Below are 14,120 nucleotides of genomic sequence, written 5' to 3' on the forward strand. Positions count from 1 at the left end.
GAATTCAAATAGAAACACATTACTGACATGATACTTTTTCATTTTGGCTAAGTCACTTTTTACTTAATCTTAACTTTTATTTGCTTTTAACCAGCTATCATGCTAGCCGTGGTTGAAGGTTGATTTACTAACTTCATTTTGTAGTGGTAATGAAAACTTCTGTTATATGTAGTTTCTATTTCTGCTGTAACAAATACAAACATAGTGACTTAACACAAATTTATTATCTTACAGTTCTGTAGATCAGAAGTCTCTGACATGGGTCTCAATGGGTAAGGTGTTGGCAGAACTTCATTTCTTTCTGGAATTTCTGGGGAGAATCCATTTCCTTGTTTTTATTTTATTTTTTTTAAAAAATTCTCATTCAAGGACATGTTCATTGAGTTTTAGAGAGAGAGGAAGGGAGAGAGACAAGACAGACAGACAGATATCGATGGGAGAGAGAAACATTGATTGATTGCCTGCCATACACTCCCCGACCAAGGACTGAACTCACAACCTAGGTATGGGTGTACAGAACCCACTGAGCCACTGCTGGTCAGGGCTCCATTTCCATGCTTTCTAAAGGATGCCCCACATGTATTCCTTGGCTCATAACCCCCTTCCTCCATCTTTAAAGCCACCAGTGTTATATTACTCCGACTGTTCTTTTATAGTCATAGATTCCTTTTACTTCAGCCTGTGCCTCAGTGAAAGCATCCTCACTTTTAGGGACTTGTGACTATGCAGCTCTCTTGGATAATTATCCATGATAATCTTTTCCATGTCAATGCCCTTAACCTTACTCATACCCTTTTTGCTATGTTAGTATTCATATTCATATGTTCTAGGGATTTGGACATGGGGATTTTGGTGGTGGAGGGGGTACTGTTCTACTCACCACACACTTTAAACTTGTTTTCATTTTATTTGTGAGTTTTATAGATGAAACATTTTATTTATATCATGTGTTACTCTCAAAGTTCAGAATCTTTTGTTGAATAGAGGTCAGTGAGCATATCACTCTGACTAGTGCAGCAAGTTATCTTGATGCTATTTGTCTTGTCTCTTTTCACATTAGTCTTTAAATTTGAGAGTTAAAGCCACATATGGCTTAGTAATCATAATTATGATCAGATGGCACATAAATGGTGTTTAATTTTGCATTAATGTTTGGAAGAGTAGGTGTTAAATTAGAATCTCCTTATATTCTGCTATTCCTATCAAATTACTAGAGGTACTTATTCTGAAAGGAAAAGGATAAGTTAATGATTTTCTTCTTTCACCTGTGGCCTCATTTTGGCTTTTGTACTTTTTGTTTATAGTTCAAAATGTATGGAATAAGTAATAGTGGAGGTTTTGTGGACCTTTTGGGGTTATGGGTAAAAAAAGCTCCAGAATTTTTATTTTTTTCAGCTGTAAAAATTTTAAATTGCCTTGTTCACTTAGAATTGAACACATTGTTGAGTAGTCTTGCCTTTCTTTTCCTTTTCCTCCCCCTGCCCCCCTTCTCTTCCTTTGAGCGGTGCACTACTTTGTTACGTCTCTTTAGCCAGAGGAGACGGGGAAAGGAGCCTGTGATGTCTGAAGAGTTTGAGGGGACTCCCCATTATTTTTTTTCTCTTTTCTTTTGCTCTTGTGGCCAAATGGAAGCTCCTTACATGGAAGTTCACAACATAAAATGTAAAATTTTAAGTGGACCTCATCTCTTTGGTCAGAGGAACCAGATGAAGGGGCTCCTGGGAGAGGATAGGGAATATTGTAGAAAGGAGAGAAATGGAAGAAGAGGATCCTGTAATTCTTTCGTATGAACTGACATAAGTGCTGGGCTCACCATGGAGCTGCGTGTGCTTGGAACAAACCCTGAAAAAACATGAGACTAAAACTGCCCCAGATTTACATCTGAATGGCTCATGTGCCAGGTAAAATATTCACTCTAGTATACTGTGGAAAGTGAGTTACAAATATTCTCATTTCTACAGCAACCACTATGTAAGATGAAGCCCAAAAGATAAGTTAAAGTGAAAAGTCTGAAAAACATTTAAATAGTCCAAAAGAAAGCGGGGGAAAAGAAACAACCAACAGAAATCAAATAATATAACAATAGGCATAAAAACCAAGTATATTAATAATTAGGTTAATTATGAATAGTGTAAACATCAGTTAAAAGATACTACTGGAAAAACAGGAGCTATCTGTAGGCAATCCACTGTAAATGTACAGATAGTGATAGGTTGGAAGGATAAAAACATAACAAAAGAAAGCTGGAGTTGTTACATTATTAACCTGAAGTACACTTCAGGACAAAGAAAATTACCAAGAATAAAGAAATATGTCACATAATGATGAAAATTTAATTTATTAGCCCTGTCCAGGTGACTCAGATGGTTGGAGCATTATCCTGTACATCAAAAGGTTGCAGATTTGATCCCTGGTCAGGGCACATAACTAAGTTGTGGGTTCGATCCCCAGTCACAATATGTTCAGGAGGCAACCAATGAATGTTTCTCTCTTATATTGATATTTCTTTCTTGCTGTGTCATTCTCCCTTCCTCTCTCTATAAAACTAATGAACATATCCTCGGGTAAGGATAAAAAAATTGAATTTACTGAAAATGTAACAATTTTATATGTGTGTACAGCTAACCACAAGTTTACATCAAACATTCACCAAGAGACTATTTCTTGGGCCATAAAGCAAACTTTAAAACTTTTAAAATAACTAAATCACAGAAGATTTTTGCTTCAAAACAATTAAACTAGAAAAGAATAATAGCAGTCTACCTAGAAAAATCCATAAATACTTGAAAATTAACCAACTTTCTTATTAACCCATGAGTTAAGAAGTCCCATTGAAAATTGCAAAGTATCTTTTTTAAAAAATTTAAGATATAGCCCAGCAAAATTTTGGAGAGGTAGTTGAAGCAGTGTTTAGAGGGAAATTTATGACTTTAAATGCTTGTTTTAGAAAAAGAATAGTTGCTGATCAGTAGTCTAAGTTTCCCATCCTTCAAAACCAAAAAAATAGAAAAACAGTAGGCAGAGAGAAATAAAGTGCAGAAAGTCATATAATAAAAAAAAATGAGAATCAATGAAGCCAAAACCCAGTTTGTTGGGGAAAAAAATCAATAAAATTGATAAACCTTAGAATGACTAAAAAAAGAAAAGTTAAGACAAATTATTGGTAATCAGGAGTGAAATGGTGGGAGGGGATATCATCATTATAGATACTATAGGTATTAAAAAGGTGGTAAATTAGCAGCTCTGTACTCAAATTCAAAAGCTTAGATAAAATAGTAACATTCCTTACTAGATGCAGACTACCAAAACTCACAAAGAAATACATAACCTATAGTCCTGTATGTACCATGTAGTCCCCCTTTGACTGTGGAAGATACATTCCAAACCCCCAGCAGATCCCTGAAACCACAGATAGTACCAAAACCTACGTATACTATGTTTTTTCCTACATATGCATACCTATGATAACGTTTAATTTATAAATTAGGCACAGCAAGAGATTAACAACAATAATAAAAGAGAAAAATTGTAACAGCATACTATAATAAAAGTTATGTGAATGTGGTCTGTCAAATTAAAACTACAATGAGATCACTGTACATTTATTAGAATATATAGATTCAAAAAATAATCAAAACATCTGTTCTAACCAAATGCTGGCAAGAATGTAGAACAATTGAAACTCTTCATATATTACTGGTGGGAATGCAAAATTGTAAAGCCACTTTGGAGAACAGTAAACAGTTTCTTAGGAAATTAAGTACATATTTACCTAATGTCCCATTGTTCCCAACTCCAAAATATTTACCCCAGAAAAATGTTCACACAAAAACCTACATACAAATATTTATATTAGCTTTACTTATCAATGTCAAAAACTAGAAACAACTCAAATATCCTTAAACTGTCTACTGAATAAAGGAACTCCAGTCCATCATCAGTACAATGGAGTACTAGGCAGCAGTAAAAAGAAATGAACTGTTGTTTCATACAACAAAGAGGATGACCATCAAATCCCTTAAGATGACAGCAGTCAGACTGTAAGGTTCATTTCTTTGACATTTGAAGCACGTATTTGGGGATGGAGAACAGGTCAATGTTGCCAGCAGCTAAGAATATGAACAGGATTTTACTATGTAGAACCGCACAAGGTGATGGAATTGTTCTGCATTTTCATTGTGATGATAGTTGCATAGCTATGCATTTGTCAAAACTCATAGAACTGGACCCTAAAATAATGGAATTTTAATGTATATAAAATCTAGAATACCTTATATAAAAAACAGGTGCCCTGGCCAAATAGCTCAGTGGATTGGGGCATCATCCTGTATACCAGAGGGTTGCGGGTTCAGCTCTTGGTCAGGGCACATACGCAAGGTATGTGTTCAATTCCCAATTGAGGTGCATAAGAGAGGCAACTGATTGTTGTGTCTGTCTCTCCCTGTCTCTCTTCTCTCTGTAAAATTAGTAAACATATCCAGTGAGGATTTAAATAAGTAAACAAAACAAAGGTTTTTCCATATATATTCTATTTTCTATTTTAGGGTATCTCTGAAGTGAATAAAATGTTAATCTGTTTAAGTAGTATTTCTTAGGTGACATACAAGTAGTAGATAGACCTGGAGTTTTCCATTGTTACTCCTCAGGTGTTGAAGTGCCATCAAAAGACTCTTTGCCAAAGAAAAGGCCAATTTATGAAGACAAAAAGAGGAAAAAGACTCCACAGCAGCTAGAAAATAAAGAAGGTTTGTATACAAAATAATCTGTGGTTTAGAAACATTTTTATTTGCCTTTGCCCACACCTTTAAAACAGTGTGTCTTTAAAAAAATTAATAGAATTGCATATTAAAAGTTATTTTCTATACCTTTTTCCATTTTTTTGTTTGTTTTTTTTTGATTACTGTTATTCTCAACTGATTCAGATGACAGGGTGATGAAAAAGTACTTGTGTTTGAAAAACTGGGATCTTACCCTATGAATAACTATCCTTAACTGAAAGCATAACTATCATTTTCTGTTTGTTTTCTCAGTCTTCTGTAATTTTGCATTCTATTTCTTGAGCAGTAAGAAAAACTGTTTTCTGTATAATATATAACTAATACTTAAACGTTTTTATAGTATTTAAATGTAAACAATTTAGGTTTATACTACTGGTTTTTATTCCATACTTAACAGAGTATCCTAACAGAAACTATATGCTGAAAAAATAGTAACTTGGTTTCCGCCCTTTACTCAGTGTCTGAGCCAATAGAATTAAGTGCTGCTGTAGAAGTTGTGGAACAAGGAATACCAGAAAAAGAAGAGTCACCACCTCCTATTGAAGCAGGTCAGTAGCATTGACTAATAAATTCCTATTAAGTAGCATGGATATGTTAATTAGTTATTATTAGTTTGAGGAAACCAAATATCTAGCAGGATGGCCTTTTTTTCCAGTTCTTTCTAAATCATCTTTGTTCATTTTCACTTTGGAAAAGTGTAGAAGAGAGATTAGAATCAATTTTGTTCTTTTCAGAAGAGCCAGTAAAATTTTTGTAGAGGGGATAAAGGTTTTTGGATTTTCTCTGTTACATATTGATGGGTCAGAAATCATACACAGTGCCAAGAAGACCTGAAGTTCTTTATTTAATGCTTCCAAAGAAAATTGGAAGCATTTTTAATTAGAACTTTGAGTCATAAAGATGGGCATTTAAAAAACTTTCTTAGAAGTCAGCCTCATAGTAAATCAATTCAATTTATTCAGTTGCTTGTGTTTTTAGGCTGGAAATCTGGCTTTCTTTCTTTTTTTTTTTTTTTTTAAGATAAACATTGTTCTAATTTATTAGACTAGATATTGGTAGAGTCACATGTTTGGTAAAATCAAGAGACTCTCAAGTGTTCAAAGACAGGTGTGGGAATGGAAACATTAGAGGATGTCAAGACTAACCCACACTGGTGAAAGATACTGATAGTTCCTTTCCTGTCCCCCACCCCCATTCTCAATGTAAAAAGGATCATTTGTCTGGATATACCTTAGCTTAGCATAATGAAATTAGAGAAATTTAGGTTGATATGTTTAAAAGCAGTCCACTACTTTAGGTGGTATTTGTAGCAGTAGAAAGAATTGCTGAAGTGTAAGGATATTTTAGACACAGGATCCTAACTCATTTCCTCCTTCTCAAGATGACTTATCCGAACTTGTTGGCAAATGCTGATTATTAGAGGGGAGCAAATACTACCTGTGCCCTCATCTTTTGAGAATAGTCGTGCTTGATTGGATTTCAGTAAATGGAGAGTTGTTATTACTAAAAACTGTATTAAGTTTTAAACATTAAAAATCATAGGTTTCTGTCCTGGCTGCTATGGCTTGGTGGACTGAGTGCCGGCCTGCAAACTTCAAGTTCACTGGTTCAATTCTCAGGGCACATGCCTGGGTTGTGGGTTAGGGGCATGTGAGAGGCAACTGATTGACGTATATCGCATATTAATGTTTCTCTCCCTTTCTCCCTCCTTTCCCCTCTTTTTAAAAGTAAATAAATGAATAGTAATAGCTTTCTGCCTATTTTGGGGGTGTAAGCACATCTGTTCTTATTTTCAACTGGAGTAAAGATGTAGCTTTGTGCTTCCAACTATGTAATTTATATAGCATTTGTATGTATCAATAATGAATTCTTGTGGGTGTATAAAGGTAAGCCCAAAGATCAAAGAAGATATATATGTGAAATTTCATTTGTATTTAAGAACCAAGTGTGAACATGTGCCCTAGTATACAGGGTGGGGCAAAAGTAGTTTTATAGTTATGAGTATATGAAACACAGAGTTTATTTTTGCCCTGGCTGGATCGCTCAGTTGATTTTGAGCATCATCCTAATACGTCAAGGTTGTGGGTTCGATCTCTGATCAGGGTATATACAAGGTCAACCAACAAATGCATAAATTAAGTAAAACAACAAATTGATGTTTTTCTCCTCTCTGTCTCTCAAATTAACTTAAAAAATAGTTTATTCTTGTATTAGCTATTAATTTTTGTATTTTATTTCCCATGCAAACAACTATGAATCTTCTTTGCCTCAACCTGTATTCAAAAATACTGGGAAATTGTGAAGCATTTAGTAATAGTAAATTATAATATACTTACTACATTGAAAAATAGTTCCAAAGATAATGAAATTTTATTTTTATATAATTAAAACATTTACTTTTTATGTCAGTGTAATTTTCTACTTTTTTCTATGTCTTTAATGGAAACTCTTATTTACAGAAGAGGAAGAAGATACTGAGGATGATGGATTGGATGACTGGGAAGCTATGGTCAGTGATGAGGAGAGAGAAAAAGGTGAATAGCTTATAAACACCTCTTGATAAATCCAGTGATTGTTAGAGGTGTTTAAAGGATTATCAGTCTCCTAATTATGACTGTCATATGAGCATTCCTAGGAAGAGAACAGTTTTGCTTTCTCCATTGTCATGTTTCCTAAATCCTCATGTGGATCCCATTTCATGAATAAATTGTTTTTTAGAAGGTTATTTGTAAAATAGGTGCCTGGCATTTAGAGTACATTTTTTCAGACTATAAATGGGATTACATTATCAAAGCTAGCCTACAAAAAGCCCCTTCAACTTAAAATCTAACAAAAGACAATACAAATAACAACAGTTTCTAATCACTGTAAATAAAAAGTGTCTGTAATTACATTATGTCCTTCTATTACTAAAATCAACTTTTTTTTTATTTAATTTGCTGACTTTTTCCCTAACCTTTTGAGATGGATATTTGTCTCTTTGGTTTTTCAGTCTTTTCCTTCCAATACATACATATTTTTAAAATTACAAATTTTTAAGAATATGTTTAACCAAATTCTATAAGTTCTGATCTTAATATGTTGATTTTTTAAAATTTGCATTTTGATATATACTAATTTCACCTATTACTTACTTAAAAGTGTATTTCTTTATTTAAGCGTGGACTTTCTAACATACATGGTTCTAGCCATTGCAGTGTGCTGAGACTTAATTTACAACCCAGCAAATAGTGGATCATTGTAAATGTTTCATGTGTGATTGGAAAGGGTTTACATTCTGTAGTAGTTAGGTGCCTTGTTTGCTATGTTTGGTTAAGTTTGCTGGTAATTTTGTTTTAAGTCTTTCATGTTCTGAGGTTTTTTCACTTAAGTGGTGTATTAAAATCTCCCAACATCCCCTGGCTGGGTGCTTAGTTGGTTAGAGGTTGTCCTGATAGGCCAAGGTTGCGGGTGATTCCCAGTCAAGGCAAATACAAGAATCAACCAATGAATGTATAAATAAGTGGAACAACAGATCAGTGTTTCTCTCTTTCCCTTCCTCTCTCTCTCTCAAATCAATAAAATTAAAAGCAAAAAGCAACTCCCACCGTAATTATAGATTGTCTGTTTCTGTCTGAGTTCGGTCAACTTTTGCTTTATATATTTTGGTGCCATATATTAAGTGAATACAGTCTTATATTTCTCTGATGAATTAATTGACTCTTATCATTGATATTTATTTATATTGTATTTACTTTATACTTATTTTTAGCAGTCCCTTTTGCCTTAAAGTCTGCTTGATCCGATATTAATATAGCTACACAGCTTTGATTTTTATGCTCTTTTTCTATCTTTATTACTCCTTTTGTATCCTTAAATAGCATATAGTTGAGATTTTTCATTTAGTTTGTTGGTCTTTATATTTTACATAGTGCACTTAGCCCATTACCCCTAACATTTGATGTACGTAATGGAATATATTGGTTTTATATTTATTATCTTACTAAGTCCTTGATATTTGTTTCTTTTTCTCACCTCTTTAACCATGTTTTGGATTGTTTGATTTTACTATTAACATTTTCCCCTCCTTCCATGAGCTTGGAATTTATGTACTTTGTCACTTACTTTTTAGGGTTAGAGACTTTCAACATGGATCTTTAAACTGTCATTCTTATAATGTAACCATCTTCCCAGACAATGCAAAGACCACTGAATATGTGAATAATATTTACCGAGTTCTCAGTTTATAAGTTATTGGTCTCATTTATTTTAATTTTCTGTTTGTAAACTCCATAATAGCTCATTATTTTTACAGTCTTTAAATTTACCTATAGTCTTAGCTTTTTGTGTGTGCTTAATTTCTTCCTGCATCTCTGACCTTCCATTTGTTATCATTTCTTCCTCTCCAAAGAACTTTTAGACTTTCTTTTAGTATGAATCTGTTAGTGAGACATCCCATTTTTGCTTTTCTAAAAATATCTTTTTCTCATCCATATTCTTGAAGGGTATATTTACTGAGTGAGGAATTCTTTGCTGAAATTTTATTTATTTAACACTTTGAAAATATGTATAATATCTAGTCTTGGCTTTCATTATTTCTGTTGAGAATTTGGATATGAGATTAAAATTTTTATGTGCCTTTGGTTTTCAGTGGTTCGATTATGATGTGGCTAGGGTTGATTTCTTTTTATTTATCTACCTGTAGAGTTTTATGAATGTTTGGTTTTATGTTTTTAAAATTTTTGCAATGTTATGAGCCATTATTTCCCCCCAGGGATTCTGGTTATGCCTAGATAGACCTTCTTACTATATCATTGCATTCCATTTTTTTCCTTTTTTCTGTATTTCCCACCTTATTGAGTCTCCATGGTTCATTCTAGATGGTTTCTTCTGATCTGTCTTCTGGTTCATTAATTTTCTCCTTAGGCTATTTTTTCTTTCCTGTATTTTTCAGTTTTAGAATTTCCCTTTAACTATTTAATGGTTTTTATTTACTTTCTTAACATTTCAATCTCATCTTTTGCTCTTTGGATGTTGGAAACATAGTCATTTTTAAATTTTAGTTTTATAATTTCAGTGAAAACCCTGTGGGTATCTATAATGCTTTCTTTCTTCATGTGCATTGTTTTCTCATGTACTTTGTGATTTTTGTATATTATGCTAGATATTATACTTGTAAAACTGTAGAAATAATTTGTAGTCAAGGATGGTATTTACTTTTCCCAGAAAGAATTTCTATGTACATCTACCAGGAGTGAACTAGCAGTATAGAATCATCTTATTTAAAATTTAGAATTCAGAGAATCGAGATGTATTCTGCTAAGAATGGTAGAACATTTCTAGAGGCTGTTTACTTCCTGTTCATCCTTACTGCTAGGATGCAGTTCTTCAGGGTACCACCTCACAGTAGGGGTATTATCCAATGTCTCTCCACCTTCCTCCCTTGAATCCTTGGTAGGCTTGAGCTCGCAATGCCCCCTGATGACTGAGGGGCTAGTAAAAGCACTGCTCAGCCTTTTAGCTTCCTCATCCAGAATCAGAACGTGACCTCCAGGGAGAAGAAGTACTCAGCATTATGTTTATCACCCTGGGTTTCTGTCCTCCCTCAGATCCTGGCTTAGTAATGTTTTTCTTTTTTATTAGTTTATGTATGGGTTATGCATTAAGTTTTCACTGTTAAATAGCAGTTGTCTTTGTAGCATGTAGACAGGCACTTTGCATTTATGACACATGGAAAGGTTGATTGGGAATTAATGATACAACGTTGTCTTATTTGTCTCCGAGGTCCCTATCATCTTGATGGAAACCTCATTTTAAATTTTTGTTTATTTTAAATTCTCTTATTTTTCTGAAAGAAGGAAACACAGTGCATATAGAAGTAAAAGAAAACCCAGAGGAGGAGGAGGAGGAGGAAGAGGAGGAGGAGGAAGAAGAAAGTGAAGAAGAAGAGGAAGATGAAGGAGAAAGCGAAGGCAGTGAAGGTGAAGAAGATGAAGAAAAGGTGTCAGATGAGAAAGATTCGGGGAAAACATTAGATAAAAAGCCAAGTAAAGAAATGAGCTCAGAATCTGAATATGACTCTGATGATGATCGAACTAAAGAAGAACGGACTTATGACAAAGCAAAGCGGAGGATTGAGGTATTTCTTTTTCCCTTTCTCTTTGCTCCTTTCCTAGACAGTCAATCCTCTGTGGTTGCTAGAACTATATTCTACAACAAAGGTTTTTAATGATAACAGGACTTTTAAAAATAATAGTTTCAGAATAGTATCTTGTCCAGTTTTTGTAGGTTGAGACATAGTAGGTCTGACACTGTTGTAATCCAAGACCTAACTCCCTTAACCTAAGTGAGAACTGTGACTGCTTCATCACGTTTTTCTTGTGTTCTCCAAATGTTAACATGCTCCTTGAGTGAAGGTTTCTAGGTATGCAGAGGTATTCTGAGCATATGCCCTCTACTTAAAACATTAGTTGTTTGCGTTGCATATTTAAGTTACTCACTACAAGGCATCTGATCACTTAAATTGTTTAAATCTAGTGGGTTAATGAGATTCTGTTTATTGAAGTGCACATACCTAGGAGACTTACTATATTTTTCCTATTCAGTAGATGTCAAGAGAAAATTTTCTTAAATTATGTCAGCTTAGCATAAATAATATACTAAAAACTAGTTTGCTTGAGGAAGCTAGCTATTTTAAACCTAAACACTATTTTAACTTCTCTTTATTTTTTCATAATTCTGATTTTTCAATTTTTTGTTTTAATACCTGAATATCAGTGTTTGCCTTTTCCTTCTATAATGTCTGGATAGGGGCACATTTTCTGAATTTCTAAAGGAGTAAGAAGGACTCTTGTAAATTGGGATTTCTTAATCCTGGCACTATTGACAGATGTCTTTGCTCTGTGAGCTGTCCTCTTTATTTTGGGATATTGAGCGGTGTCTCTGTCCTACCTACTCACTAGGTCCCAGCAGCATTCCCCCCCTTCCCCTGGTTATGACTCTGCTCCTCCTTATAGCACCAACCCAGCCAGCTTCCTTGCTCTGTACCCTTGTGTTAGAGTTTGTTGTGTGTTCAAAGATTTAAAAACAAACAAAATGTGTATAAAGCAGAAAGTAAAAGTTGCTCCATTATCTCACTCCTCAGACTTGTTTGTAGTACTGTGTATTCAAATTTTTTAAAAATGTTTAATTAAAGTTACATAATAAAATTTGGAGAGACTTTTTTTCCCCACATAATAATATGCTATGGACCTCTTAGTTCAACACATTTTTAAGCAGCTTCGTTGAGATAAACTTTACATACCATCCGTCTGTTTTAAGTGTATATAATTCATTGGCATTTTGTAAATTTACAGTTGTACAACCATCCACACACCTTAATTTTGGAGTATTTCCATTAACCCCGAAAGAATCCTTGTGCTAGTTTACAGTCATTCCCCATTGCTAGCCCCAGGCAACCACTAATCTACTTTGTCTGTACAGAGTTATCTTTTCTGGAAATTCCATAAAAATTCATTCCTATAAAATGTGGTCTTTTGTGCCTGGGTTATTTTACTTCTTCTGTTTCTTTATGTGGTAGTTATATCAGTATTTTGTTACTTTTTATTGCCAAATAGTGTTTTATATAAATATACCATATTTTATTATTAATCATCAGTTAAAAGACATTTGAGTTGTTTCCACTTTTTGACTATTATGAATAGTATTATAAACATTTCCATATGAGTTTTTGCATGGAAATGTGTTTTTATTTCTTTTGGATATATTCCTAAGGGGTGAAATTGATGAATAGTATGGTAGATTGTGTTAAACTTTTTCAGAAACTGCCAATACTGCCGTATTTTCCATAGTGGCTGTGCAATTATAGCTTACCACCTGTTGAGGGTTTTAGTTTCTCTGCATTCTCACTAATACTTGTTATTGTCTGTCTTTTAAATTACAGCCATTTTAATGGACGTCTAATATTAAGACAAACCACAAATTTGTCTTACTTGTGGTTTTAAATTGTATTTCCATAATGTTGAGCATTTCTTCATGTGCTTTGGCCATTCTTATAACTTTATTGATGAAACATTAATTGAAATTTTTGTCTATTTTTAAATTTTGTAATTTGACTTTTTCTTATTGAGGTATGAACTTTTTTCCCCCATATTTTTCCTATTAGTTATTGAATATTTAGTTGAAATATTTTCCTTTGTAGTTCTTAACTAGCTGGGTATTCCACTCATTGATGTCATGAGAGAGGCAGCCATCAATATCGCAGCCCACAGATTGAGCAGTCCCTAGGACCTCTTTAATAGTTTCAGAGAAATCTCTAGAGCTAAAGATTGGTGCTACATCTGTCGGACAGTGTTGATGATCTCATTAGAAGTGATATTTCCACTGTTTAATGTTTTTTTTTTTCTTCTTCTTCTTTTTGTCTCTGGGTGGTTCTTTTGAGAGCCTATCTATTCCGTCTCACTGTAGTTCTTAGACCCTTCCAGTCCCCAGTCGCTTTGGTGATGTCATCACCAACCTGTTTTGGAGACAGGCCTAGAGGGCCGATCTTGGGGTCCAGGGCAGACATGGCACTGACTTCCCACCCATACACCTTAGGTATATGACTTTGATCACATCGGGGTCAAACATTGGTAGCCTGTTGGAGGCAGCTGGTGTTGGATGAGCATAGATTGCAGACAACCATAGAAAAGTTGTACTAGGCCTCCACCTAGCCCAAAGCCTTTTCATTATTTTTCTATTTTTTTTAAATTTTAATCATTGTTCAAGTACAATTTTCTCCCTTTTACTCCTATTCCAGCCCACCCACCCAACCCTCCCCACTTCCCTCCCATTACCACCCTCCCCCTAGTTTTTGTAGCCTTTTCATTTTTTCATGGTTTCTTGTGAAATGTATAATTTTTAAATTTTCATAACATCCAGTTTATCAAAAAATTTTTAAATAAAGCATGTTTCTAGTGTTGTATTGAAGAAATCTTTGCCTAACCCAAGGTGATGAATATTTTGCTCTATTTTCTTCTAAAAAATTTATACTTTTAGTTTCTTATATTTTTAGCTCAATGATTTAAGATAATCTTTATGATGTGAGGTAAGGGACTAAACTCATTTTTTATGAATGTAACGAGCATCACTGATGGAAAAGGCTCCTTTCCTGATTGAATTGCTATGGCATCTTTGATAGAGCAATTTATTGGAAATAAGAGGGTTTATTTTTGGACCTTTAGTTCTGTTTCATTCATCTGTTTATCTGTTCTTATGAGAGTACCACACTGTCTTGGTTAGTTTTATAGTAAAATTTGAAATTGGGAAATGTTAGTCTTCCAGTGCTATTCTTCCTTTTCAAGATTGTTTTGGCTATTCTAGGTT

General features: G+C 34.0%; 1 protein-coding gene across 2 annotated transcripts in view; it reads left to right on the plus strand.

Moving 5' to 3' along the window:
• EIF5B (eukaryotic translation initiation factor 5B) overlaps positions 1-14,120 on the plus strand; it is a 74,317-nt gene that overhangs the window by 31,853 nt on the left and 28,344 nt on the right. The window contains exons 7-10 of one of the 2 annotated variants that reach the window (XM_045828523.1): positions 4,647-4,745; positions 5,237-5,326; positions 7,238-7,312; positions 10,613-10,896. In XM_045828523.1, the coding sequence (XP_045684479.1) occupies positions 4,647-4,745; positions 5,237-5,326; positions 7,238-7,312; positions 10,613-10,896 (548 nt within the window). The remainder of the gene's footprint in view (positions 1-4,646; positions 4,746-5,236; positions 5,327-7,237; positions 7,313-10,612; positions 10,897-14,120) is intronic. The other variant, XM_045828524.1, reaches the window with a different exon arrangement.

The sequence above is a fragment of the Phyllostomus hastatus genome, unplaced genomic scaffold (assembly GCF_019186645.2).
Source record: "Phyllostomus hastatus isolate PE091 unplaced genomic scaffold, TTU_PhHast_1.1 phas_scaffold_78, whole genome shotgun sequence".
In the NCBI taxonomy this organism is placed as follows: Eukaryota; Metazoa; Chordata; class Mammalia; order Chiroptera; family Phyllostomidae; genus Phyllostomus; species Phyllostomus hastatus.